Here is a 23,987-nt window from a genome sequence, read left to right as displayed (position 1 = left end):
CAAAGGTTGATCTCCTGGCCCGTGCATTGCCAAGAGGAAGAGGTACTTTACGCGCACGCGTCCCGAACGCGTTTCTCGGGAAATACGCGTCGGCCTTTCAGCGCTTTCTGACTTGAGCATCGCACCCAAACACAACACCAACACACACTCGAACATCAAGATGGACAGGCAAACAGTTTACAGCCTTAGCCTTTTTGGTCCCGGCGACAATGAGAACGAGGACACCAACTCTCAAGTCCAGCAGCACTTGGTTGACTTCATCCTCGACTTTCACATCGACAACGTCTTCATCTACAGGTGCGTCCAGAAGCTCGCGACGAGCACGCCAATGCTGACTTCCACACAGAGACCAAATACGGGAGAATGTTCTCGTGAAGCAATACTACTGCGACGTAGACATCGCCCACTTAATATCCTACAACGAGGAGCTCGCACACAGGCTGGCAAGCGTGCCGGCCGACATCATCCCGCTCTTCGAATCCGCATTGAAGATTTGCACGCAGCGCATCGTATACCCTTCGCAAAAAGACATCAAGCTTCCGAATCACCAGCTTCTCCTCCACTCCGCTGCTTCTCAGACCACCATCAGAGATCTCAACGCGACAAACGTTTCGCACCTCGTCAGGATACCCGGCATCATCATTGGTGCTTCCACCCTCTCTTCCAAGGCCACAACTCTCCACATACAATGCCGCAACTGCGGGCACCCCGAAAACCTGTACGTGACGGGAGGTTTCTCAGGCGTGTCGCTGCCCAGGACGTGTGGTCGGGTTCGGTCAGAGGGCGACGCAGGAGAAAAATGTCCGCTCGACCCGTATTTTGTCGTTCACGAAAAGTGTGCATTCATAGACCAGCAGGTCTTGAAGCTCCAAGAAGCGCCCGATCAGGTGCCTGTAGGAGAGCTTCCGCGCCACATTCTCATATCTGCCGACAGGTATCTCTGCAACCGCGTGGTACCGGGTTCGAGATGCACAGTCATGGGCATCTTTTCCATTTACAACTCTAAAGGCGGCAAAGGCAACAATGCCGTCGCGATTCGCAATCCCTACCTCCGTGCTGTCGGCATACAGTCGGACGTGGACCACACGATGAAGGGCAACGCCAGATTCACCGAGGAAGAGGAGCAGGAGTTTTTGGAGATGAGCAGGAGGCCGGACCTCTACGAGTTGATGGCAAGATGCATCGCCCCCTCTATCTACGGCAATCAGGACATTAAAAAGGCCATTGCATGCCTGCTATTTGGCGGTTCGAAGAAGATCTTGCCCGATGGCATGAAACTGAGAGGAGATATCAACGTGCTTCTCTTGGGTGACCCTGGTACCGCCAAATCCCAACTACTCAAATTCGTCGAAAAGGTCGCCCCGATTGCAATCTACACGTCCGGAAAGGGCTCTTCCGCAGCTGGTCTGACGGCCTCGGTGCAACGCGATGCAAGCACACGCGAGTTCTACCTCGAGGGCGGTGCCATGGTACTTGCTGACGGTGGTGTCGTTTGTATTGACGAGTTTGACAAGATGCGGGACGAGGACCGCGTTGCAATTCACGAAGCCATGGAGCAGCAGACGATTTCAATTGCAAAGGCTGGTATCACGACTATTCTGAACTCGAGAACGTCCGTCCTTGCTGCGGCCAACCCAATATTCGGCCGGTACGACGACCTCAAGACTCCGGGCGAGAACATTGATTTCCAGACGACCATCTTGTCTCGTTTCGACATGATTTTCATCGTTCGCGACGAGCACGAGCGCGGCCGCGACGAGAGAATCGCCAAACACGTCATGGGCATTCACATGGATGGCCGTGGCGTAGAGGAGCAGGTGCAAGCTGAATTGCCAGTGGAGAAGATAAAGCGCTACATTACGTATTGCAAGCAGTAAGTTGACACGGGCGCTCTCACCTTTTGGATTTGGACTGACGTAGTTGTAGGAAATGCGCACCCCGTCTTTCTGACGATGCCGCGGAGAAGCTGTCATCTCACTTTGTGAGCATCCGCAGACAAGTCCACGCGGCCGAGATGACGGCCAACGCACGGTCATCGATCCCCATCACTGTGCGTCAGCTCGAGGCCATTGTTCGCATCACCGAGTCACTAGCCAAGATGACGCTGTCTCCCGTCGCGACGGAAGCGCACGTCGACGAGGCAATCCGTCTCTTCTTGGGCAGCACCATGGACGCCGTCACGCAGGGCGAGGGTCAAGGCAGTCGCGAGCTGTTGACCGAAGTCAACAAGGTGGAGGAAGAGCTCCGAAAGCGTCTGCCCATTGGGTGGACCACCAGCCTGGCGACGCTGAAGCGAGAGTTTGTCGACGTCAAAGGGTACAGCGAGCAAGCGCTGAACCGGGCACTGGTGGTGATGCAGAGGCGGGAAACGGTACAAATCCGCCACGGCGGATCGCATGTGCACCGCAGCGGCGTATAGTTGAGAAATTGAGTTTTGCGGGAGCAGATGTTGGGACGTGTAGGGTTAAGGCGTTCCTGGTTTTTCGTTATGCGTTTATGGGGGGGGGGGGGGGGGGGGGGGGGGGGGGGGTTGGGACGGGTTGGGGCGCGGGTACAGACCGTTTTTGAACATCACGGGATCCATGTGCAGGGATTCGAGGCGCATTGCAGACACCTTAGGAAATGATGCCAGATTCTGACGAAGCACCGACGTGCGGCTAGCGACTTGACAAGCTGTCGTGCTGGATGTTTGGGTGTGCTTAGATCTAGAGGTCCAAGGGAAGTCGTCGACGGAGAGGCAGGTCGTCGGTCGAGGGGTCGGCCCAGCTAGGTAGGTAGGTAGGTAGGTAGGTAGGTAGGTAGGTACCCACCTTTCCATTCACAGTATGTTGCCACCCAAGGGGTCCAGCACCAGCAACACATCAGGGAAGATGGACGCACGCAATGCCGTGGCCGACTCGGACCGACTTCCCCCAAGTTGTTTCCACCCCGCACCGCTGAATCTGGAGGGCGGAGGGCGGAGAGTGGAGGGACCAGGCACACCTGTAGGCAGGACAATCAATCATCACACAATGGTGGTGATGACGCACCGGTCTGTGTGTGGGGGGGATCGTAGGTACCTAGCACACGGCCGTCGATCCGTCGATGAGAAGAAGCACAACCGCCAGACGACAGGATTCGCAGGGATCGCCTCCGAGGCCAGCCGGGGGTGTGAGCGGGGTGCAATCCATCGGAGCTGTCTGTGGGTACTACCGGTCCGGGTAGCTCTCACCAGACAGACCACTGCTCTCTCTGTTGACGCACGTAAGCGCAACATCCGATGGATGGGCAGCGAGACGCGACCATTATTATGTACGCCAGGTAGGTAGGCCAGGCCTGTGCCACCGCAGCTCGTGACGGATGGCCGCAATCAGCAATCAGCAATCAGCACTCAGGAGAGGCACCCAGGCAGATCACATCACCTAAGGTCAAGGTCAAGGTCAAGCTCTGACGTTGGTAACCAGGATTCTGCGCCTTTAGCCGCCCTCGGTCTTGCGTCTCCACGCCTTGAGCTTCTCTTCGCTCTGGCCGCTACCGCTTCCCTTCTCTCTTCCCTCCTCGTCCTCGTCCTCGTCCTCCTCGTCCTCCTCCGCTGCTCTGACCTCTCCATCTCTTCTCGTCTCCTCCAATTGCTGCCCTCTGCGCCGCTGCACGCGACTTCCATTCCCGGCCACCCACAAGCCGAATTCCTCGTCGCCGGGACCTAGCTACCAGACTAGACCTCTCCCGCTGCATTCCTCCCTACGAGACAGCTTCTCCACGCTGTACCACCTTCCGCTTGCCATTGTCTCGCCCCGCCAAGCTCAAATTGCAAGACTTGCCCTCCGTCTCTATCAATTTGTCCCAAGTCACTTCTCCCCAGAGACATACACATCATGGCAGAGCCGGCCGCGCGAGACGTCGCCAATCACGTCCTGTTCGAGGTCGCGACAGAGGTAGCCAATCGAGGTGAGCTGCCTGCGTCCGCAACACCAAGCTCAAACTGACAGTCTTTGCAGTCGGAGGTATCTATTCCGTCCTCAAGTCCAAGGCCCAGGTCACGACTGCCGAGTACGGAGCTTCCTACACGCTCCTCGGACCATGGAACCGCGCCTCCGCCACCGTCGAGGTCGAAGAGCTCCCGCCTCGGGACCCGGCGCTGATTGAGACAATCAAGGCCATGAACGAGCGCGGCATCGCAACCCTGTACGGACGCTGGCTCATTGACGGCGCTCCCCGTGTTTTGCTCTTCGACACGGGCACGGCCTACAAGTACCTGGACGAGTGGAAGGGCGATTTGTGGTCCACGGCCGGCATTCCTTCGCCACCCGGAGACGGCGAGACCAACGAGACCATTGTCTTTGGATACCTAATTGCATGGTTCTTGGGAGAGGTAATCCCGATCCCTGGAGGCAGAGTCAAGGTTCCCCCGAGCTAATTGCTTGTAGTATGTCTGGCACGAGAAGAAGCGCGCCGTGGTTGCTCAATTCCACGAATGGCTTGCTGGCGTTGCACTTCCGCTTTGCAAGAAGCGACGCATCGATGTGACGACAATCTTCACGACTCACGCGACGCTGCTTGGGCGCTATCTGTGTGCCGGCTCCGTCGACTTTTACAACAACCTGCAGTACTTTGACGTGGACGCAGAAGCCGGCAAGCGCGGCATATACCACAGATATTGCATCGAGAGAGCGGCGGCTCACTCTGCCGATGTCTTTACAACCGTTTCCCACATTACGGCGTACGAAAGCGAGCATCTCCTGAAGCGCAAGCCCGATGGCGTTTTGCCTAATGGGCTCAATGTCAAAAAGTTCTCCGCTACCCATGAGTTCCAGAACTTGCATCAGCAGGCAAAGATAAAAATCAACGATTTTGTTCGGGGCCACTTTTACGGACACAACGATTTCGACCCAGAAAACACGCTCTACTTCTTCACTGCAGGCCGCTACGAGTACCGGAACAAGGGCGTTGACATGTTCATTGAGTCGCTGGCTCGTCTGAACCACCGCATGAAGAGCACCAACTCGAACACGACGGTCGTCGCCTTCATCATTATGCCTGCGCAAACCTCGTCTTTGACGGTCGAGGCTCTCAAGGGTCAGGCAGTCATCAAGTCTCTGCACGACACGATTGACGTTATTTCGAAGAATGTGGGCAAGAAGCTTTTTGAGCGGTCATTGGCCTGGCATGAGGGGATGGACCTGCCTGAAGACAAGGAACTTATCAGCTCCGCAGACAAGGTCATGCTCCGCCGTCGACTGTTCGCCATGAAGCGCCACGGTCTTCCGCCGATTGTCACCCACAACATGGTCAACGACCATGACGACCCCATCCTCAACCAGATCCGACGGTGTCAGCTGTTCAACCATCCTACGGACAGGGTCAAGATTGTGTTCCATCCCGAGTTTTTGAACTCTGCCAATCCCGTGCTCCCGATGGACTATGATGACTTTGTGCGCGGCACGCACCTGGGCGTCTTTTCTTCGTACTACGAGCCTTGGGGATACACTCCGGCCGAGTGCACCGTCATGGGCGTTCCGAGCATCACCACCAACCTGTCCGGATTCGGATGCTACATGGAAGAGCTGATTGAGAATGCACAAGACTATGGCATTTACATTGTGGACAGGCGGATGAAGGGCGTTGACGACTCGGTAAACCAGCTTTCGGACTACATGTTTGACTTCACCAAGAAGAGCAAGCGCCAGCGCATCAACCAGCGCAACCGGACCGAGAGATTGAGCGACTTGCTCGACTGGAAGAGGATGGGCATGGAGTACGTCAAGGCTCGGCAATTGGCCCTGCGCAGAGGTAAGCTTGCGTCGAAGAGTGCGAGAGATGGCTGTACTGATGATGCCAGCGTACCCCGACGCGTTCGAGGGAGATGTCGAGAGCGACTTTTTCGGAGCGGCCGAGGTCAAGATTTCTCGTCCACTGTCAGAGCCAGGGTCTCCAAGAGACCGGTCCGGAATGATGACGCCTGGAGACTTTGCTTCGCTGCAAGAAGGGCGCGAGGGACTGAGCACGGAGGATTACATTGCGTGGAGGCTTCCGTAAGTGACTTGACTCTGGCGTTATTGGGCAAAGCTGACGGCACGACAGAGAGGAAGAGGACCCCGAGGAGTACCCGTTCCCGTTGACGCTGAAGACGAAGAAGCCGTCGGAGGGAGCCCTGTCGCCGGGCTTCTCGCCGGCGGTCAACGGTGCTTCTTAGAAATAAGCATTTGTGAGACGCGAGGGGGCATGGGCTTTTCTGACAGGTCAACTGCTTGGGGGGAATTGGTTTCGGGGATTGTTTTTGTGCGGGTTGAGCGTTCAACAGCCCCGGCTGTACAGTACATGGAGCATCCTACCTCATTCTAACACGGGATCCTGTATTCTATGAGATCACTCACTTTCTAATGACATTAGCTGAGAAGGTGACGGGGGGGTTTTTTGAGATGCATTTTGGCGCCGGCCGGATTAGGCAAGTGCAACAGAGGCGGTGGAGACCGGGGTTATCCGTCGGCATGCACAGCCACTGTTGGTCACTGCAGAGGTTGAGGGGCCGTGAGCATTGAATGACTTCAGCACGCCATTTGCTGTGGAATGCCCAGGTGGTCATCTGTGCGTCGGGGGTCCCACGAGATATTTTTCCTGGTGTCTATCCATCATCTCGCGTGCCGCCGGACCGTCACGCCCCAACGGAAGCAGCAAAAGTGCAGCATGCGAAACGAAAGAAAGCAATGACGATTGACAAGACAATCTTGTGTAGGTGTTTATGCCAAGGAAACAAAGAAAAATAGGCGGCGTTGCTTGTGCAAGCAACCGCAACCCAGCTTGCAAACGTTTCGACTTTGTCGTCGGTCAAAGGTTTGGGCCGGCAGAAACGTTTCACATGCCCGTCGAGCTTCCCTGCAGATGTATTTAAAGGCCGTCATTGACTGCTGTCAGTGTCGGAGGGACAGATGGACGTGGCCCTCGGGTAAGCGGGAGGCTCTGGATGCCGCAACAGGATTAAGATGGGGATATTGTGCTCTAGCATCGAGAGCGCGAAGCAGAAAACGGCAGCCGAGTTTGATGGCGTCAAGTGGCGCAGATGGGTGGCATCTTAAATGTCGATGGTTGGTCGGCCGCTTGGCATCAGCTTGTGTGTGCGTTTGTGAGAGCCCCAGCACCCTGCGCACCCACCGCCCTCTATTGCTCCGCTAAGCTGCTGCTATCTGACATTCTCCCCCCTGCCCGTCTCTTCTTTCTTTCTTCTGTCGCCAGTGCTGTGCAGCTAGGTCATGTCCGCCTGGCCTCGCCCATTGCCGCACGCTTGCCGCAATTTTCCTCCTTGAGCGGTTGAAAGTGCTTCTTTCACCTTCGGCCACTTCGACCACCACTACCCTTCGCCAAAACACCACCCTCCCGACCAACCACCACACCATGAATTGACGCGAGCCTTTATAAACGGCCGACAAATCTTCTCCACCTGCGGAAAACAGTCTCTTCGCCCGCACCCTGCCGCCCGCATCAAAACATCTCAGCCGCTGCGAGTGCGCCGCCTCTCCCTCTCTGCTTGAGCGAGCGAGTCTCTTTAAACCCATCGCCCAATAGCCGGACTTGTGCGACACGCCACCCACTGGCTCGGTCCCCTCGCACCACCGCGGACAGGGCGACCTCTCGGCATCATGTTCAAGCCCCTCATGGAGACGGGTTCATTCCTGAGGGAACACGTCTTTAGCCACATCCCAAGGCGCATCCGCTTCCGCTGGCCGCGCTTCAATTTTATAGCCCTGCACTGTACGTCTGCTGCCACATGGCCCCCCCCGCATTCTTACTGACCCTTCACTGCAGACGTCTACCTTATATTGTGGACCCTCATCGGCTCCATCATCATATATCCTGCCGGTCGCCTCAAATATGTCGACGCCCTCTTCTTCGCCAGCGGCTCCGCGACGCAAAGCGGTCTCAACACGGTCGACGTCAACAAGCTGCTGTTTTACCAGCAGCTTGTTCTGATGCTGGTGGCATGCGTCTGCAATCCCATCTTCATCAACACCTTCGTCGTCTTTGTCCGCCTCTACTGGTTTGAAAAGCGATTCCAGGGCATCGTTGCCGAAGCACGCAGCAAGAATCGAAACACGCGGTCCCGGACAAAGAGCGAGGCAAAGGAGGAAAGGGACATTGGGCGAGAAGAGCAGGGCGTCAATGGTCGAATGATCACGGTCATGCGAGACGCCGAGGGCCATGCCAAGGGCAGAAAGTGCAACTTGGACGGCGAGTTGGACGAGAAGGACGCTTCCAACTTGCAGACGGCGAACCACTCGGCTTCGAATAGTGGAAGTGGGCGCACGGCTACCCCTGAAGACAAGACTTCGTCTCCAGAAGGTATGACCGAGGACAGCACCGCCGGAAATACAAACGAGGACAGGAGTGTCTTCAACCAGCCCTTCACCCGAGACATCAAGTTCGCCGACGATGTCAACCCACCTGGCCCCCCGCAGAAACGCATGTCCGAGCTGTCCAACTTGGATCGTATGCCCCCCCGTCGTACTGCTGAGCAGCATATAGCATTTGTTGAGAATCAGCGAAGGCCCAAAACCAAAGGCCGGCTATATATTCCCGGGCCACGAGACTTCGATCGTGGTGACAAGCCCAAGCGCGTGGATGACGAAGGGGGGAATCTGTCCCTTGGCCCAGAAATGACCAACGAGTCTGGTGTACGAGGCAAAGAGCAAGATGAAGCACGACAACCGGCAGACAAAGTTGATCCAGATGTTGTTGGATCCGAGGAGCATACCGGTTGGAGGAGGCACTTCCACTTTAACGAGGAAGAAGAGGGCTTCCGTGGGAGGGTAGGCTCTCGAGTCGCGAATATCCGTCGCCGAATCACAAATCAAAACGACGACGATGTTCCTCCCAGCGGTCTGCGATCAAAGAATCGGACCTCCACATTCAGGAGCTTCATGACGACACGGAGCCAGGAGCGCACAAATGATCCCATGCCATACCTCAGCTGGACACCGACGATTGGCCGCAACTCGGCGTTCGTCGACTTGACAGAAGAGCAGAGGGAGGAGCTCGGTGGTATAGAGTATCGCTCCCTCAAGACGCTGGCCTTTATTTTGGTGCTCTATTTCGTTGGGTTTCATGTGCTCGGCATGGTCTGTCTGCTGCCTTGGATCATACGATCGAGCTACAAGGGCAAAGTCCTGGAGCCGGTCGGAGTCAACGCCACGTGGTGGTATGTTTGAGCCATGGTTATCCATTGAATGAATACTGACATTTGACAGGGGTTTCTTCACGCCAGCTTCACTGTTTAACGATCTCGGCTTCACGTTGACTCCAGACTCGATGATCTCGTTCCAAGATGCCGTTTTTCCCTTGCTGCTGGGAAGCTTTCTTATCATCATTGGCAACACTGGCTTTCCATGCATGCTCCGCTTCGTCATTTGGATCGCCGAGAAGCTGGTTCCCTATGGCAGTAGTGTCTGGGAGGAATTGAGGTTTCTCCTGGACCATCCAAGACGTTGCTTCACGCTCCTCTTTCCATCGGGGGCTACGTGGTGGTTGTTTTGGGTGCTCGTGCTGCTCAACGGAATCGACCTGATCTTCTTTATCATTCTCGACATTCACGACGACACGGTGACGGCTCTTCCCGCCGGATACCGAGTTTTGGATGGTCTTTTCCAAGCCGCATCGACGCGCACTGCTGGGTTCGCGGTTGTCAACATCGCCGAATTGCATCCTGCAGTCCAAGTTTCGTACTTGATCATGATGTATATTTCCGTTTTCCCCATTGCCATCTCCATGCGCCGAACCAACGTCTACGAGGAGAAGTCGCTCGGCATCTGGCCGGGAGACAGTACGGAGGTCGAAGAGGGCGACCAAGCGCAGAGCTACGTCGGAACGCATTTCCGGCGCCAGCTGTCCTTCGACTTGTGGTACATTTTCCTGGGCTTCTTCTTCATCGCCATTATCGAAGGGTCACGGCTCGAAAACACGAATGACTACAGCTTCACGCTCTTCAGCGTGCTGTTCGAGATCGTCTCGGCGTACGGCACCGTGGGCTTGTCGCTCGGATACCCCAACGTCAACACGTCCTTCTCGGCCCAGTTCCGCCCCCTTTCCAAGCTCATCATCATTGCCATGCAGATCCGCGGCCGCCACCGTGGCCTGCCTTACGCCCTCGACCGCGCCATCCTGCTGCCGTCGGAGAATTTGCATCGCAAAGAGGCCGAGGACGCAAGTCGTCGCGCACGCCGCAACTCTGGCTTTTCCGACCGCGAAATCAGTCGCGACGGCGATGGACGCAACTATTCTGGCGGCGGCGTCGGCGGTGAGGGCCTCACTGGTGTGCGCACAGCGTCGACGCGGCGACCCAGCCAAGCGACGACGGCCAAGGACTGGGTTGGCGGCGGAGGAGCGGGCGGCGCTGGTGGGGATGGAAGAGGCTCCGCCGTCGACGACGAAATCACGCCTGCTCCGCATCAGTGGATCGGACGCAAGCCGCGCACGGGCAGCGCGGCGGGGCTGACGAAGCTGCTGTCGGGAGCGCTGAGTGCGGGACCGACCATGGGGCGCGAGCGTGAGAAGCACGCGTAGAAAGAAAGCTTCGTAGGCTGGTGCTAGCAGTAGTCATAGTCTTTGTTGTGTTTTGAGTACCTAGGATGAAGAAGAGTAGCGTCGTCGTATAGATTCCCCCCCTTTTCTTCTTCTTGAGACTCCTCTGGCGTCAACAGCCTTCTTCTGGATAGGATTTCATATCCCTTCGCTTCAGGTCGTCGGCCTTGTCGATTCTTCTATTGGCTGTTTTCCTCTCTTACTCATTCTCTCGGCTTCCTGGGATAGATAGATTCGTCGTTTGGTCACGTCACGTTGCGTTTCGTTTTGACCTACCTCACCTCTGCTTCCAGTCCGTTCTTCACGCGCCGTGCCTCTCTCGCCTTTACTTTCTCGCCCCTCCTCTTCACTCTTTTTTCTTTGTTGATACATAGATTCTTTACCCTTCCCTTTTTCTTCCGCGCTTCGGAATTGGGTTGGCTTGGCAGCGCTGGATTGAGGTCGGCTTCGCATTTTCTTTTCTTTTTTTTCTCTTTCTTCTTCCCTCGGGGCCTCGGGGGCTTGGTAACTTTTGGCTCACCACTGTACTGTCGCGAATAGGATGGGATGGGATGGGATGACGTCTTTTTGGGCACTTTTTGGGTTGGTTTGCGGTGGTGGTGGTGGTGGTGGTGGTTTGGTTGGTGGTAGCAGGAGGAGAAACAGTCAGAGGACGAAGAAAGAAGAAGAATCAATCCATGTCTTGTCGTGGTACACGCGCTATCTTATAGCCCTGCCATGTCATTCCATGCCCTGCCATGCCACGCACACACCTCCCTACAACCCCTCCGGCCTATACAACCAATCCTCGCCACAAAAAAATACCTCAAAATCAACCCCCCCAAACAACCCCACCGCCGCATACAAATCGCACTCGCCCTCGAGCCCCTCCTTGCCTCCCAACGCCCTCTCGTCCAACTCCCCCGCCATATCCCAACCGCCCACCCTCTCCCCGTTGCGCGTGAAAAACACGTCCACACCAACCCTCGGCACACCGTCGTACGCCGGAGGCGGTGCCGCGGATGGGGCGCGAAACACCATGCCCAACCCGACTCTCTCGCCCACGCGCCACGGCGCGCAGAAGTCGGCGCCGCCAAACGTGTCGTTGACGTAGCGGCGGCCGTCGTCGCCGTGCACGGCGAGGGAGCCGCGCTGCCAGCCGGGGAGGCGCCAGGGGGGGTAGGGAGCGGCCGTGAAGCCCATTGCCAGCCCGGCGTTTGCTTCTTCGAGGGAGCGGTTGTTGTGGGTGTGGTGGGCGGTGCCGATGCCGCCGATGCCCAGGATGGCGAGTTCGAAGTAGATGGTTTTGGAGGGGGAGGAGGAGGAGGAGGAGGAGGAGGAGGAGGAGTAAGAGGAATAGGGTGCACGGGGGTTGAGGAGGGGATTGTGGGCTCGCGCGCTGTACAGCGGTAACGCTGTGACGAGGCAGACATCGCGGGCTTTGCTGTGCGAGCGGCCCGCGTGCCTGCCCGGCTTATTCGCGCTACCACGACCGACGGCGGCGCGCAGATCGCCTGCAAAGCACGGCGGCGGCCGCGCAAATCCGACGTGGCCAGCGCCAAGGGCGGCGAGCTGTGCGGGGGTGAGGTGCAAAGGGGCGGACAGCGGGTGCGCCAAGCACCATTTGTAGGCGGCTTCGCCGTCGGCGGCGCTGGCGTTGGCGGTTGGTGAGGCCGTGTAGGTGAGGGGTGGGGGAGGGGGGAGCAGCGCGTTGTCTGGGATGATGGTCCAGTCGTGGTAGGGTGGGGGGTCCGCGGGGTCTGATGAGGATGTTGGTGCTGGTGCTGATGATGCGGTCCAATTTGGTGGTGGGCCGGGAGGGGGAGCGTAAGTCGTGGATGAAGAGGATGAGGCTTCTTGTCGGTGGTGGTGGTTGTACGCAGGTGATGAAGACGCTTTTTTGTCACTGTCATTGTCTGCGTAGTTGCTGTAGCTTGGCGGTGGTCCTGCCGGGGGCGCGAACGACTGGTCTGCGTCGTTGTTGTTGCGGTGGTGCAGTTTCTTGAAGAAGCCACGCATGGTCGTCGTCGTTGTGATGAGGAATATCCGTTGGTTGTGATGCCCAGCTCTTGCGCAGCGCCGCTGCCTTGTGCATCTATCTCGATCTATCGAGAACAACTGCCGTATCTGAAAAATGCGTCCTTGCAACCCATGCGTTCTGTTGCCGAATACTGGGGTGGTCCTTGGTTGAAGAGGTTTGTTGAAGCTGTGGTGATGACGGATGGCCGTCGTACATGTATGTAGTCAAGAGACTGGGACCAAAGAGGCTAGCGCGTGGCTGTGCAAACGCCGCAGTTTCTTTCCCTTCACTCGGCTTGTCCACCGAGCGCGCGCGTGGCTATAACCACCAAGTCCAAGATCTTCGAGTGCTCTCGTCCAATTTGATGAAAGCGAGGAAACATCGATGGTGGCATAGTCACTCGAGTCTTTGGCGTTGTGTGTGACGCTTCAAGCGGTGAGTGCGGCACATATCAACGTCAGTTGGTCTTTTTCCGCCATTCAGACGCCAAAAGGCAAGGAGCATGGCAACTTTGCTTGGCTGAGCATTCCACTGGTCACCTATGGACTTGCACAGACTGTTGGACATGACCTTGGGAATGATGCGTGTTGCACCTCTGCCTGCCACGATGAAGCGACACCAACCAGGACGGTCAAAGGATAAACGAGTCGTCATCTGCAAAGCGCAGACGCTACATTTCCTTGTTAAATACTAGTACAAGTGAGTTGAGAAGAAGAAAGGGGGGATCAAAGAGGTCACCACATGCTCTTGTCTCCAGAGCCCATACACCTCAGTCAGTCAGTCGACACAAAAAAGCGAACAGCCTGGCTAGTCACCGCCCCCAACAACAACAAAAACAACGCCAGCAATGCTGTATTTTTTAAAACACCCCATCTCACCACCTCCCTAGTGAAGAAAACAACAAAAGAAGCTTACAAAAAAGGAAAAAAAAAAAAAAAAAAAAAAAAGGCCAAAAGGCCCACAAAAGGAGGAGAAGAAGAAAAAAATACGCGACCGTCCAATTCTCGTCATCAGGTTGAACAAAAGAAAAACACCGCTCGCCATGCATCATGTCAAAGGTGGAGGAGGTGAGAGACATCTCTTTCGAATCAACACAAGCGCTACCGCCTTCGCCGGACCCGATGTTCCTGCCCCTTGCGGCTCCTCCGCTTCTTGTCGGGCGGCGGACCAAGGGGCACGTCCTTCATCTCCCACTCGCCGAATCTGACCATGTACTCGTCAACGTGGGCGAGTTCGTCGTCATCCTCGTCGTCATCGTCATTCAGCTGCTGCTCGGCGCCCGGCGTGGGCGGCACCGACGCCTTGGGTGTCGCGCTCGGCCGCGAGCCGCTCTCGTTGAAGTCTTCGTCGTCAATGTGCACTTCGTGCACAATCTCCTTTTGCGCCAGCTTGGCCGCTTCGGCGTCTTCTTGGTCTTCGATGCCTTCGAGGACGGGGCCCATGCCCAATGCGTCGGGCCCGCCCATGTTTCCTAGGACTCTGTCCATGGCGGCGCTTGCGTCGGCGTCTTCGGCTTCTGGAATCTCCTCCAGCGCGTCTTTGTACGTCAATCGATTGAAGTAGTCTGTAGTAAAGTCGCCCTTTTGGATAATGACGTCATCCAACAGGCGCTTCTGGTTCGACTTTCGCAGGATGTTGGCCTCAATCGTGTACTCCGACACAAAGCGGTATATGTGCACATCCCGAGTTTGACCGATACGATGGCAACGATCTTGACACTGCTTATCCATGGCAGGGTTCCAATCGAGGTCGTAGAAAATGACGGTGTCGGCGCCGGTAAGGTTGATTCCCAGACCACCCGATCGCGACGACAAGATGAAGCAGAGAATCCGAGGATCATTGTTGAAGCGGTCCGTAAGAATCTGGCGCTGCTCAATCTTGGTTGCACCGTCGAGTCTGAGATAGCGGTGCCCATGAATGTTCAAGAATTGCTCCAAGACGTCGAGGACCTTGGTCATTTGGGTGAAGATGAGAGCGCGATGGCCGCCAGCTTGCAATTCGCGGAGGAGCTTGTCAAGCCGCTGAAGTTTTCCACAATCAAATTGCAGCAACCGCTTGTCGGGGAACGCAATGGACAGACGGACTCGAGATTCGTGGAAAGGATCCGGACGCTTAACGTCGTGAGAGGCACGAACCATGCCCACGCCGTCTTCTCCCAAAGTCAGGAGCGGCATGTCGTTGGCTACCGCTGCAGGCGTGACACAGCTAAACTTTTGAACGGCTGTCTTCATGGCTTCTGACCGCTCCTCCAATGTCTTGACCATGTCTTGCCAGGCAAACGGAGTGTTCATGTACCACTCAAGGTGATTCTGCTTCTTTCGAGGTGCTCGAGCGGCGATGAGTTGCTGCGGAAAGTCGTGAATTATAAGTCTATCAATGAGGCCAGTACCATAGACCGGGGACCTCTGAGCGCGCCGTTGCGTAACACGCAGGCAATTCTGAAAGTGCTCGAGTGTTGACCGGTGCGATGCCTGCTCAAAGTGACTGTAAATCGATTCGATGGATTGTCCTTCAATGCGATCCGTCCTCTTCAGTCGCCGAGTCTGTCGCTCAATGAGACCCTCGAGCGGTCGAATGGCCTGGATTGTTTGGATTCGTCTGGTGACGATCGACGAAGTCCGTTCTTTCTTGGGGATGATGAGATTGAGAAAGTCGAGGTCCAGCTTCTCCGCCTCCTTCTCCTCGAGCAAGCGCTTTCGAACGAACAAGTCCATGACCTCGAAGTCGGCTACCACGGACCTCTCCATGGCGAACGAAGTGACAATTTGTCTGGTCTCAAAAAGATCGGGGTGGTTGCAGACCTTGCGCAAAGACATGAGGCAATTCATGATGGACATGTAGTTGCCACCCGAGAGAATTTCCCTCGTGTCTGCCCTACCCATGAAACCATCGTACAATTGCCTTTGCCTTTTGGACAGACGGCAGTACACAACGTGTTCGTACTTGGCAGGCATTTGCTTCTCGACGTCGACCTTCAGTCTTCGGAGAAGATATGGTCGCAACACCTCGTGCAGTTGCTTGACAGTCGCCTGGGCTTCGGCGTCGAGCTCTTGACGGCCTTGGTCTAGAATCTGATTTGCGGGTCTAGCCATGGCCGTGGTGAAATTGCTCAGCGCTGCGAACCCGCCTTGCCCGTCGTCTCCTGAAGGCATCAGGAAAAACAACAGCGACCAAAGCTCCTGCAGATTGTTTTGCAACGGGGTGCCAGTGAGTAATAGTCGCTTGTGCGTCTTGAAGTTGAGCAGCGTCTGCCAGCGCTGGGTCTGGAAGTTTTTGATGTTGTGTGCTTCATCCAGGATAAGGTAATGCCAGCTTCGCTTCTTGAAGGCCGCGGCGTCGTGAAGGATGAGTTGGTAGGATGTAATGACCACGTTCCACATGTCGTCGTTCATCCAACCTTGTCGTTTCCGCTTCCGCTCCTCAATGGAGCCGTAGTACGCGAGGACTTTAAATCCCGGACAAAACTTTTTGAACTCCATCTCCCAGTTGAGCATGACACTGGTAGGAACCACGACGAGATGCGGGCCCCAGACTTCTCGCTCGACGGCCAAGTGGGCGAGCAAGGCTATGGTTTGAATCGTCTTGCCCAAACCCATTTCGTCGGCGAGGATACCGTTGGTGTCACCTTCGTAGAGTCCTGCGAGCCAGTCCAGACCTTCGTGTTGATACGGGCGAAGTTTACCGCGAAAGAGAGACGGGACTGGGGTTTTGGTCGATGGAATTATCTCCTCAATTGATTCGTCCTCGAGTCCAGGAGCCACCTGTTCTGCGCTCTCAACGTCCGTGGCGTGTTCAATAACGCCATTTGTAGTCGTTTGCGGAGGTTCCTGCTCAGAGGCCTTGGTCGAGTCGGAAGTGTCCATTGTATCTGCAACGTCTGGTTCTTCCACATGGCCGTTTGCCTTGGGCTCGGAGATGTCGCCGTTGGTGCGAAGCTCTCCTGGGTCCTCTGTCGCGTCCGCATCTGGGGATATCTCGGCAGCGGTGTCGATGTCCTCGCCTGGGTCCTCAATACTCTCGGCAGCTTTCTTCTTGAGCTCGGCAATTTCTTGAGCGGAGAGAAATCCCATCATCCCAAGTCCATCGTCTTCTTCTGACGCGGAGCCATCATCCTCACCAATAGAGCTCCCTCCGCCACTGCCCGAGTCCATATCAGACCCAGAGTCGTCATCATCATCTTCGTCCATCAAGATGTCATCCACCTCCTCCAGCTGCACTGTCGCGGGGTCAATATCCTGAGGCGTGTCTCGTCCAGAGTCTTGATTGTTGCCATTGGAAAGATGCTTCTCGGGTGCGCCGTCTCCGTTGGTCAAAAGACTCGCCAACCCCGGCCCGTCGTCCTCGTCGTCTTCTTCGTCCGTCTCTTCCTCTTCTGATCCACCCTCGTCCGGCAGCGACTGCAGATTGGCGTATTTCTGCCGTAGCTGTTCCTGCGTCATGTTGGCTTCGTCGTCGTCCGGGGCCGTTCCTTCGTCCTCTTCACCGGTGTCCGACATATTTTCCGAGTCTGACGAATCCTGGTCTGAACGCGACTCTTCCATCCCGTCCGCAAGACTGGATGCTGGCCGAGTGCTGTCTAGGCGGCTCTCAGTCTCGCCTTCATCATCTTCGTCCATGAAAGATTCAAAGTCTTCGTCGTCGCTGGTCTGGGCAGAGCCGGCCCTGTTTCGTCTCTCCTTGAGCAATGCGGTGGATTGATTGAGTAGCGATTTCATAGTCTTCTTGCCCAAAGCTTCTTGTTCCTCCAACCACTTTTCGTGTCGCCGCCTGTCCACCTCGGCCTTGATGTTTTGCCACTGCTGGTTGAGATCCCGCACCAACTGCTTGTACCGCCGTTCCGCGTACTGCTTCTCCAGCGCCTCAATCTCCTCTTTCGTTTTCGGCCTCTCGGCCTCCTCTTTCGCCCATTTGGCTTCTTGTCGCGCTTGCCACACCTCCTTACAATCGTAGGCCAGCTTCCGCGCTTGCGCCACATGTAGGGCGTGCTCCTTGGCCAGAAGTTTCTGAAAGTGACATGCATGGGTCGCGATATGATTCCAAGGGCCATAGCTGGGTGGGGGTTCTTCCTCGGCATCCGCCGCCAAGACTGAGCATCTCTGCTCGTTCAAGACACCGCCGGGCGCCGATGCCTCTATTATTCTCAGTCTTAGACGTGCTTCCTCTTCGACTTGATCCTCAGACATTCTTGTAAAGTCATCTCCAGCATGAGCATCGTCATGTTGGACCCATTCGGCGAAGGAAGAGTATTTCGGTTGAGGTAGCGCATGGTGAGGATGTAGATACGGCAGCTGTATAGGCCCCAGCTTCAGCCTTAATCGCGGCGTTCGCGGTGATGTCATTGGCGCGATATCCGCTTTCCCGTCCACCTGAGCATATCCGTTGGTGTCGCTTGTCAAAGGAGCACGCGACGCCGCAGCTTCACTGATACGGCCAGATTTCCTTGTGCCAGTAGCAGCAGGCGTCGAGTTTGCAGAGACCCGAGACTTCTTGTTGCCAGATTGTGATTGCGATGGAGGAGAAACCTGGGAGTTTTTCAGTCGGCGAGGGCTGGTGCGGGCGGGCGACGGTGCGGGCGCGCTGGCTTTCGCCTTGGTGGCGGATTGGGGCCGAGCATGTTTCGCAGACGGAGCGGAGGACGGGGTAGAGCGATGACCGTTTTGGAGAGCCTTTGGTTTGGCAGGCGTCGAAATGGGAGTCGACTTTTGCAAGACGGCCTTTCGACTGCTCCTCCGCGTGTCTGAATCTGGAGGCGGCGCATTCATCCGGCCTGACCTCCGGCGACCGTCGACGACGAAGCTTGTGGGACCCTCGGCCTCGATCTTCTTCCAGGGCGGCGAAGGCGGGCGTGATGTCCTGGCTGAGTCGTCGAGTTTGCGTCTCTTGGACGGGCGGCCCGAGGGCGCGCTGCCCGTGTCGCTGCTGAAGTTGTCATCGGCGGCTCCATTCCTGATGGTGGAGCAGGCGAGGGTAGGCTGGGGCGTGGTGTCGAGCGAGTCGGACGCGTCGTGGGCCGTGTCATTTCGCTCGTCGACAGCAGGCGTGTTTTGCATGTCCACGTCTGGAGGACCAACAGGCGTCGCTGCGGTCCTCCTCTGCACATGTGGGCCGGCGCCGGAAACGAGATTTTGAGCTAGCAGTGGCGATCGCGAGGATGGATAGACATGTATTCGAAGGGCGGGGGTTGGTGGCAAAGGGAGTCAAAGGATAGATACTGCCAAAGAAAAGCGATAAATTGTGGCTGCTGGGACGACTAGGAAGCGGGTGCGAAGAAGAGATGTGCGTGCGTGAGCGAAAGCCCACAATCGCCCGGGGGGCCCGCCGCCAAGCCGCGCCAGGACCGTCTACCCCGACAGCTGCTCATTGACCTCAGGTCACCACCTCCATCACCACCGCTGGCGCTCGTCTGCCCGTCGAGCCCATTGCCCGCCTGCTATCATCGTCGGTGCCGCTGCCCATCCTCGGCCCTCAAGCGCTGACGCGTCCAGATGCTCTTTCGAAGAATTGCTGCTCGGCCACTGACCCGGGCCCTGCGTCCTGCCATTACCAACACCTCGCGCCTCCAGGTCCGATATGCCTCGCAAGCCCCACAGGAGCCCGAGTTTGTGCTCGACCCAAAAATCGATCCTGATTTGCAGGACCCGTTCATGGTCAGTTTTTGCGACAACCGCTCCCCCCCCCCCCCCCCCCCCCCCCCCCCCCCCCAATGGCAGCAAAGCCCGCCGTGGTGCTCCTGAACATGCCGCGCCGCATGGGCCAATTCGGCTAACAGCTATACACTGCGAGGTAGAACGGTGGATACATCAACCCCCCGCCTGTCAAGCACCAACACCGCGACCCGTACGGAGACTGGTGGGACAAGCAGGAACGCCGCAATCTGGGCGAGCCCATGCATGAGGACCATGACCTTTACGGCATGTTCAGCACCTGGGACTACACCCACTTCACCCCGGGCTGGGGCTGGGTCTTGTTTGGCACCTTTGTCGCCACCTTCACCGGATTTTGCTTCACTGTCAAGCAGTTGTACCCGGACAAGCCTTTTGCGCCTCGGACCTTTGGTGATGACGGCTTGGAGAAGGAACTGGGTGGACCTGGTGCTCTGCGGGTGAGTTTGTCCTATCATGAGCAAGGAAAATGCTAACATTTTCAAGGCCAGGAAGATTGGCGAAGAAAAGTGGTAGACTCAAGGATTTAGACCATCGAGTTCATGCAGTTTTTGTGGAAGCTATTTGACCAAGTGATTATCCCTCAGGCACACTGTCTGCATCTTGTACATTGCACAATTCGAGTGGACTAGAAACCAAATCAAGCCTCTTTGGTGTGGCTCACAGCTCCTGCATTTCAAAGTTGTTCGGCCAACAAGTTGATTTCAAAGTTGGAGCTGAGTAAGGTGAAGCATATTGTCCATCGGTGGACACTGAGGACCATTCAATTTCACGAAACGACAATCCACATCCATTCGCTCGATGGATTTGCTATGAACCGTCAGAGGCGGCATTTGATATCCCAAGCAAAGACGGCAGCCCAACCCCTAGCCTATCCTGTAGATTTCCCCCAAGGCAGACCCTAAATACATACAAGACAAAAAGAAAGTATGGCCCGAGAAAAGACGCAAGTGTTGGTCCAGTGAGGTGACAGATAGGCGGACAGCGACAGACGGCTTTTACAACTTGGCCGTGGCGCTCTGCGAGGCCTTCTTGAGGATGGGCTCGGCCTTGGTAGCCTTCATGACGTCACCCTTGACCTTCAACTTGCCCGACATGAAGAGCTTCTGCGCGTTTGCCTTGCCGGAGATGAGCTTGGAGAAGTCGTCGTCGGACATGAGGAGCGTGACTGGAAAACAAGCAGATGTCAGCAATCCGTTCAACAAAGAATGCGCTCGTCATGTCTGTCGGTTCCTCGTGGATGACGCTCGTCAAGTGAGGCAAGGTGGTGAGGTGAGAGCCCGTCCTGCCATCATGGCTAGCGCGCCATGCAAGTGTGGATGCGTCCCATGTTTCCCCAGACCCAGATCAGTCGCGCCGCGCAGCGCAAAGCCGCGGATCCGCCGACGACCAAAGCCGGAAGCAACCGAACATGTCTGTCGCGCTTGAGTGCAGAGCAGCCAGCGGACAAGGCGAAGCAGCGAGTGCGACCACGCGCTCAACCATGAGCAGGACGGTGTGCAGACGTCCGCCTCTATCCACCAGGACTGGATCGTGACCGCTACTACCCCACGAGCCAAGCGACCAGTCAAGCAGCAGCAGACTCACCGTCAGCCTTTCCGCCCTCGGGCGCCGCGCCCTTGCCGACAGCACCCGTCTTCTTCAAATCGATGTACCAGCTATCGCTCTCGCCGGCCTTGTTCTTGATAGTAAAGGCGAAAACGGCGCCGCCCTTCTTGATGGCGTCCTTCTTGTCGGCGTCGTTGGACAGCGCCGCGGCGATGGCGTCAAAGGCCGCCGACGAGGGGATCTTGTCTACATTGTTGCCTTCGTGTCAGTACAAAGGTTGGATGCAAGAATGAAGGGATCGATCATCTTCGGCCTTCGTACCGAAGGGACTGTCGAAGAATGTGGGTGTTTGTGGGGGAATGCAGGGGAGCTTTCATACCGCTCTTGAGGGACATGGTGGAAAAGTCGGGTTGCGTGGAGACGTTGATGGAGTGGTTCGAGGGCGCGGAGAGGCAGGTGAGGACATGGGGAAGTGGACAGAGTCGTATGGCGGTTTTATCAGGGCTGACGGGATGGTCAGGCACTCGGGAGCCGGTGTCTACGATGACGACTGGACCTCGACAGCTTGAGCTCTGGCTTTAGCATGTGAAAGGGCCGAGGCAACATCCACGCTCGATGCGGAAGCTGAGGGCACGTGCGCTCCGTCTGTGTGCTTCTGGGCTCTTTCGGGCTGAATCGACTTCTCACAAGTCACAACGGCTTTGGCTGTTGCTGTTTGTACGGCCGTAAACGACGGATGCATGACATTATCAACGAGAGGTCCTTTGTGCGTGAGTAATATATTCCCTGATGATGTATGTTCAGAAAGATGAAAAAAATCCAAAGGGGTCGTTGGGCGCGTTTGTTTCGTGCAGCAGTCGTGAGTCGTAAGTTCAACCCAGTTGTTAGCTTCCTTTCCGTGGACCCTCCACATTCCACTCTTCATAACGTCGCTCCAGACCAAGCCAGACCTTACCGATCAGCCCATTTTCCGCCGCCTCTATCCGTACTAGCAAAAACACCGCGTCGCCATGTGTTCCGACTTCTTCAAAACTCCACGGACGCCCGCATCCTGTCATCGTGACTACCAAGGTGCCCAAACAGCAGCGGTACATGTAAACAAGCAGCTAGCCTAGCCTAGCGCCAGGGGAAAGCGGCTCCCCGCAAAAAATTGCGCATGTGCTCTTCGCAGCCTCTGATCTGCTCCCTGGCCCTGGCAGCCGTCTTGTTGGCCCCCAACCATCGCTCAATCTTGGTGAGCCTCACTCCTTGGGTGCCCGCTGCCGCCAGCTGTGCCGGCCTCAGGCCCACTGGACTTAGCACGACGGGCACGTCCATGAATTCTTGCTGTTGCTCCCCTCCGCTGCCACCGCGCTGCTTCCATGCCTCGTTGCCCGTCATCTTGGTTAGCGGCGCCAGCGCGTCGTCCCACGTCCCGCTGCGCAGCGTGATGGCCTCGAAATTGAAGTCGACCAGCGTGCGGCGGTGCCGCTCGATGAAGGCGCTGATTTGCGTCGCGTCCATGACGGCGTTTTCGAGCTCCATGTCTTGCAGTCTGGCGAAGCGCAAGATGCGGGGACCATGCCTGCTCTTTCTACTCCCACCATGCCGGTTGGCCCCATGGTGGTGGTGCGGACGCGTGGAGGACTCGCCACAGTGTGAGAGTGGAGAAGGTCCCTTCTCCCCAAGCCAGCGGAAGTGGAATTTTGTAACGCCATGCGCAAACTGGCGGAGGTAGGAGTTGAGGATGCGCATGTGCTCGGCGTGCGACAGCCCAGACGACGGTATGTTGTCCAGAAACATGGCCAGGACGCGAATCTGAGACCAGCGCTTGGTTGAGGCTGGGGTTGATCCGGGGCCCATGTTTGGTTGGAGGTAAAGCAGTCCAGCCGGATGCATGGCCATCAAGGTGAGCGTGTCGAGGTCCTGCAATGGCGCTCGCTCAACGGCCATTCTCAGAGATATCAAGGCATAATCCACGGCAGTGCGGCCAGTATATGGCGCGGCATCTTGATTGGGGCAGTCGATCTTCATGTGCGACATGAACGGCATGGCAGTAAGAGTACGGATAAATGCAGGGACATTTGTTGCTGCGTGGAAGATTGGTGGATATTGCTTTACAAGAAGGTCCGTCAGTTCCCATGTGCCGTACTTGGGCTGTTTTCCCCGGCCAGAGGCTGCCGCAGAGTTGGGGATTTGCGGCTCGTAGTCAAGGCACAGCTGCTCTCCAGTAACAGGATCGATGACAGGGGGCAAAAATGTCGCGGGCGTCCGGGGCATTCGAAAGGTCAAAGTGCGAATATAGTGGCCAATGCGCTCCAATGCTTCCGTCCTAGTGGTTTTTGAAAAGCTGCTCGGCTTGAAAGTGATGGAAATTTCTTCAAAAAGGAAGGGCGCAACTCTACTGCTGCAGTCGTGGCAAACGAGACGTAGAGCCGAAAGCTCAGGACGATTTAGGTGGGAAAGAAACCGTTGGCGGCAATCGTCTGATAACCAGAAGCGAAGGAATGCCGGGCTGTTGGACATTACGAGGCTGCACAGAGAAGTATTCGAGTGCAGGGCTTCAGGAAATCAGCTTTGGGCTGGAGAAAAGACCGAAGACGGTTGGGCCGGGGGAGGGAGCTCACATCGACTGCCAGCCAAAGAAGGGGTGGAAATCTCTCCAAAAAGGAGTTTCTTGGAGGATTGACTGGCGTGAGTGTTGGCGCTGCCATTGCTTCTGTAAGTGTCGGTAGAAACCTTGCGGGCCAACGACTGCGGACTGGAGTGATTCATGGGCGAAAAATAAAGTTTGTAAGTATTGACAAGAGGAATGAAGGACTGCTACCGGTAGCAGTGGTGTTGAAGAGAAGAGAGGCCTGAGGAGCGCAAGGCAGGACCTGGGAAACCATTTTGGGCATCTTCTCGGCAGCGAGACGCAGGTATGAGTCAAAGGGATGGCAGTCGGAAGAGGTGGAGAAGAGGCACGAAATCGCGAAAGTTGCGCGGTCGTGAGAGGGAAATAAATACGTGATGGACGCGATGACTGGACCTGGTGTGGGAGTGGGGTGCATGGACGGCGGCTAACGGAGACAGAGAGAGGGCCAATGGCTGCCGACACTATGCATTGTTTTGAGACAGTGCTGTACTGAGGGTCACAACCTGACGATACAATGTTTTCTGAATCGTGGCATTCAATTCCAGGCATTCTGCACCGCTGCACAAGGAAGGCTAGACTTCTTTTACCGTAAGGTTGGTAGCCTCGCCCCAAT

At 56.4% G+C, this 23,987-nt stretch overlaps 8 protein-coding genes across 8 annotated transcripts; 4 read left to right on the top strand and 4 right to left on the bottom strand.

The window, feature by feature from the left end:
• Window positions 1-92: 92 nt before the first annotated feature.
• Window positions 93-2,501, top strand: IWZ02DRAFT_457086 (MCM2/3/5 family-domain-containing protein). Its single transcript, XM_066767921.1, has 3 exons — window positions 93-297; window positions 347-1,873; window positions 1,927-2,501. The coding sequence occupies exons 1-3, from the start codon at window positions 161-163 to the stop codon at window positions 2,417-2,419; spliced, it is 2,157 nt and encodes a 718-aa protein (XP_066620754.1). The 5' UTR covers window positions 93-160; the 3' UTR covers window positions 2,420-2,501.
• A 1,353-nt stretch (window positions 2,502-3,854) lies between these two features.
• On the top strand, window positions 3,855-6,015 carry IWZ02DRAFT_470800 (glycogen synthase; the record flags this gene model as incomplete). Its single annotated transcript, XM_066768823.1, has 4 exons — window positions 3,855-3,927; window positions 3,978-4,351; window positions 4,407-5,769; window positions 5,819-6,015. 4 exons carry the CDS (start codon window positions 3,855-3,857, stop codon window positions 6,013-6,015), a joined length of 2,007 nt encoding a protein of 668 aa, XP_066620753.1.
• Window positions 6,016-7,381: 1,366 nt separating this feature from the next.
• On the top strand, window positions 7,382-10,616 carry IWZ02DRAFT_36885 (cation transport protein-domain-containing protein). The gene is made up of 3 exons (XM_066764401.1): window positions 7,382-7,725; window positions 7,780-9,169; window positions 9,219-10,616. Exons 1-3 carry the CDS (start codon window positions 7,614-7,616, stop codon window positions 10,528-10,530), a joined length of 2,814 nt encoding a protein of 937 aa, XP_066620752.1. The 5' UTR covers window positions 7,382-7,613; the 3' UTR covers window positions 10,531-10,616.
• Window positions 10,617-11,304: 688 nt separating this feature from the next.
• Window positions 11,305-12,546, bottom strand: IWZ02DRAFT_470798 (uncharacterized protein; the record flags this gene model as incomplete). Its single annotated transcript, XM_066768822.1, has 2 exons — window positions 11,305-12,383; window positions 12,435-12,546. The coding sequence occupies 2 exons, from the start codon at window positions 12,544-12,546 to the stop codon at window positions 11,305-11,307; spliced, it is 1,191 nt and encodes a 396-aa protein (XP_066620751.1).
• A 916-nt stretch (window positions 12,547-13,462) lies between these two features.
• IWZ02DRAFT_457075 (helicase swr1) lies at window positions 13,463-18,798 on the bottom strand. Its single transcript, XM_066767920.1, has one exon. The coding sequence runs from the start codon at window positions 18,595-18,597 to the stop codon at window positions 13,648-13,650; it is 4,950 nt and encodes a 1,649-aa protein (XP_066620750.1). The 5' UTR covers window positions 18,598-18,798; the 3' UTR covers window positions 13,463-13,647.
• Window positions 18,799-19,032: 234 nt separating this feature from the next.
• Window positions 19,033-19,725, top strand: IWZ02DRAFT_434953 (uncharacterized protein; the record flags this gene model as incomplete). The annotated part of the gene is made up of 3 exons (XM_066766408.1): window positions 19,033-19,194; window positions 19,335-19,649; window positions 19,696-19,725. The coding sequence occupies 3 exons, from the start codon at window positions 19,033-19,035 to the stop codon at window positions 19,723-19,725; spliced, it is 507 nt and encodes a 168-aa protein (XP_066620749.1).
• Window positions 19,726-19,967: 242 nt separating this feature from the next.
• Window positions 19,968-21,435, bottom strand: IWZ02DRAFT_36693 (SCP2 sterol-binding domain-containing protein). Its single transcript, XM_066764365.1, has 3 exons — window positions 21,137-21,435; window positions 20,797-21,003; window positions 19,968-20,377 (listed from the first exon to the last, which is right to left on the bottom strand). Exons 1-3 carry the CDS (start codon window positions 21,150-21,152, stop codon window positions 20,208-20,210), a joined length of 393 nt encoding a protein of 130 aa, XP_066620748.1. The 5' UTR covers window positions 21,153-21,435; the 3' UTR covers window positions 19,968-20,207.
• A 342-nt stretch (window positions 21,436-21,777) lies between these two features.
• IWZ02DRAFT_36681 (uncharacterized protein) lies at window positions 21,778-23,871 on the bottom strand. The gene is made up of 2 exons (XM_066764364.1): window positions 23,364-23,871; window positions 21,778-23,297 (listed from the first exon to the last, which is right to left on the bottom strand). Exons 1-2 carry the CDS (start codon window positions 23,509-23,511, stop codon window positions 21,874-21,876), a joined length of 1,572 nt encoding a protein of 523 aa, XP_066620747.1. The 5' UTR covers window positions 23,512-23,871; the 3' UTR covers window positions 21,778-21,873.
• Window positions 23,872-23,987: the final 116 nt, after the last annotated feature.

The sequence above is a fragment of the Phyllosticta citriasiana genome (assembly GCF_038021145.1).
Source record: "Phyllosticta citriasiana strain CBS 120426 chromosome Unknown IWZ02scaffold_10, whole genome shotgun sequence".
In the NCBI taxonomy this organism is placed as follows: Eukaryota; Fungi; Ascomycota; class Dothideomycetes; order Botryosphaeriales; family Phyllostictaceae; genus Phyllosticta; species Phyllosticta citriasiana.
This window is presented reverse-complemented; position numbering and strand designations above follow the sequence as displayed.

Bases quoted from the DNA above. Each gene is read 5' to 3' on its own strand.
- IWZ02DRAFT_457086 (XM_066767921.1), top strand. From the start codon at position 161: ATGGACAGGCAAACAGTTTACAGCCTTAGCCTTTTTGGTCCCGGCGAC. The intron at 298-346 runs GTGCGTCCAGAA...ACTTCCACACAG, and splicing joins GACAACGTCTTCATCTACAG to AGACCAAATACGGGAGAATG. The intron at 1,874-1,926 runs GTAAGTTGACAC...ACGTAGTTGTAG, and splicing joins TACATTACGTATTGCAAGCA to GAAATGCGCACCCCGTCTTT.
- IWZ02DRAFT_36885 (XM_066764401.1), top strand. From the start codon at position 7,614: ATGTTCAAGCCCCTCATGGAGACGGGTTCATTCCTGAGGGAACACGTC. The intron at 7,726-7,779 runs GTACGTCTGCTG...CCTTCACTGCAG, and splicing joins CAATTTTATAGCCCTGCACT to ACGTCTACCTTATATTGTGG. The intron at 9,170-9,218 runs GTATGTTTGAGC...GACATTTGACAG, and splicing joins GGAGTCAACGCCACGTGGTG to GGGTTTCTTCACGCCAGCTT.
- IWZ02DRAFT_457075 (XM_066767920.1), bottom strand. From the start codon at position 18,597: ATGCAAAACACGCCTGCTGTCGACGAGCGAAATGACACGGCCCACGAC.
- IWZ02DRAFT_36693 (XM_066764365.1), bottom strand. The intron at 20,378-20,796 runs GTGAGTCTGCTG...CTTGTTTTCCAG, and splicing joins CGAGGGCGGAAAGGCTGACG to TCACGCTCCTCATGTCCGAC.
- IWZ02DRAFT_36681 (XM_066764364.1), bottom strand. From the start codon at position 23,511: ATGAATCACTCCAGTCCGCAGTCGTTGGCCCGCAAGGTTTCTACCGAC. The intron at 23,298-23,363 runs GTGAGCTCCCTC...GATTTCCTGAAG, and splicing joins TTCTTTGGCTGGCAGTCGAT to CCCTGCACTCGAATACTTCT.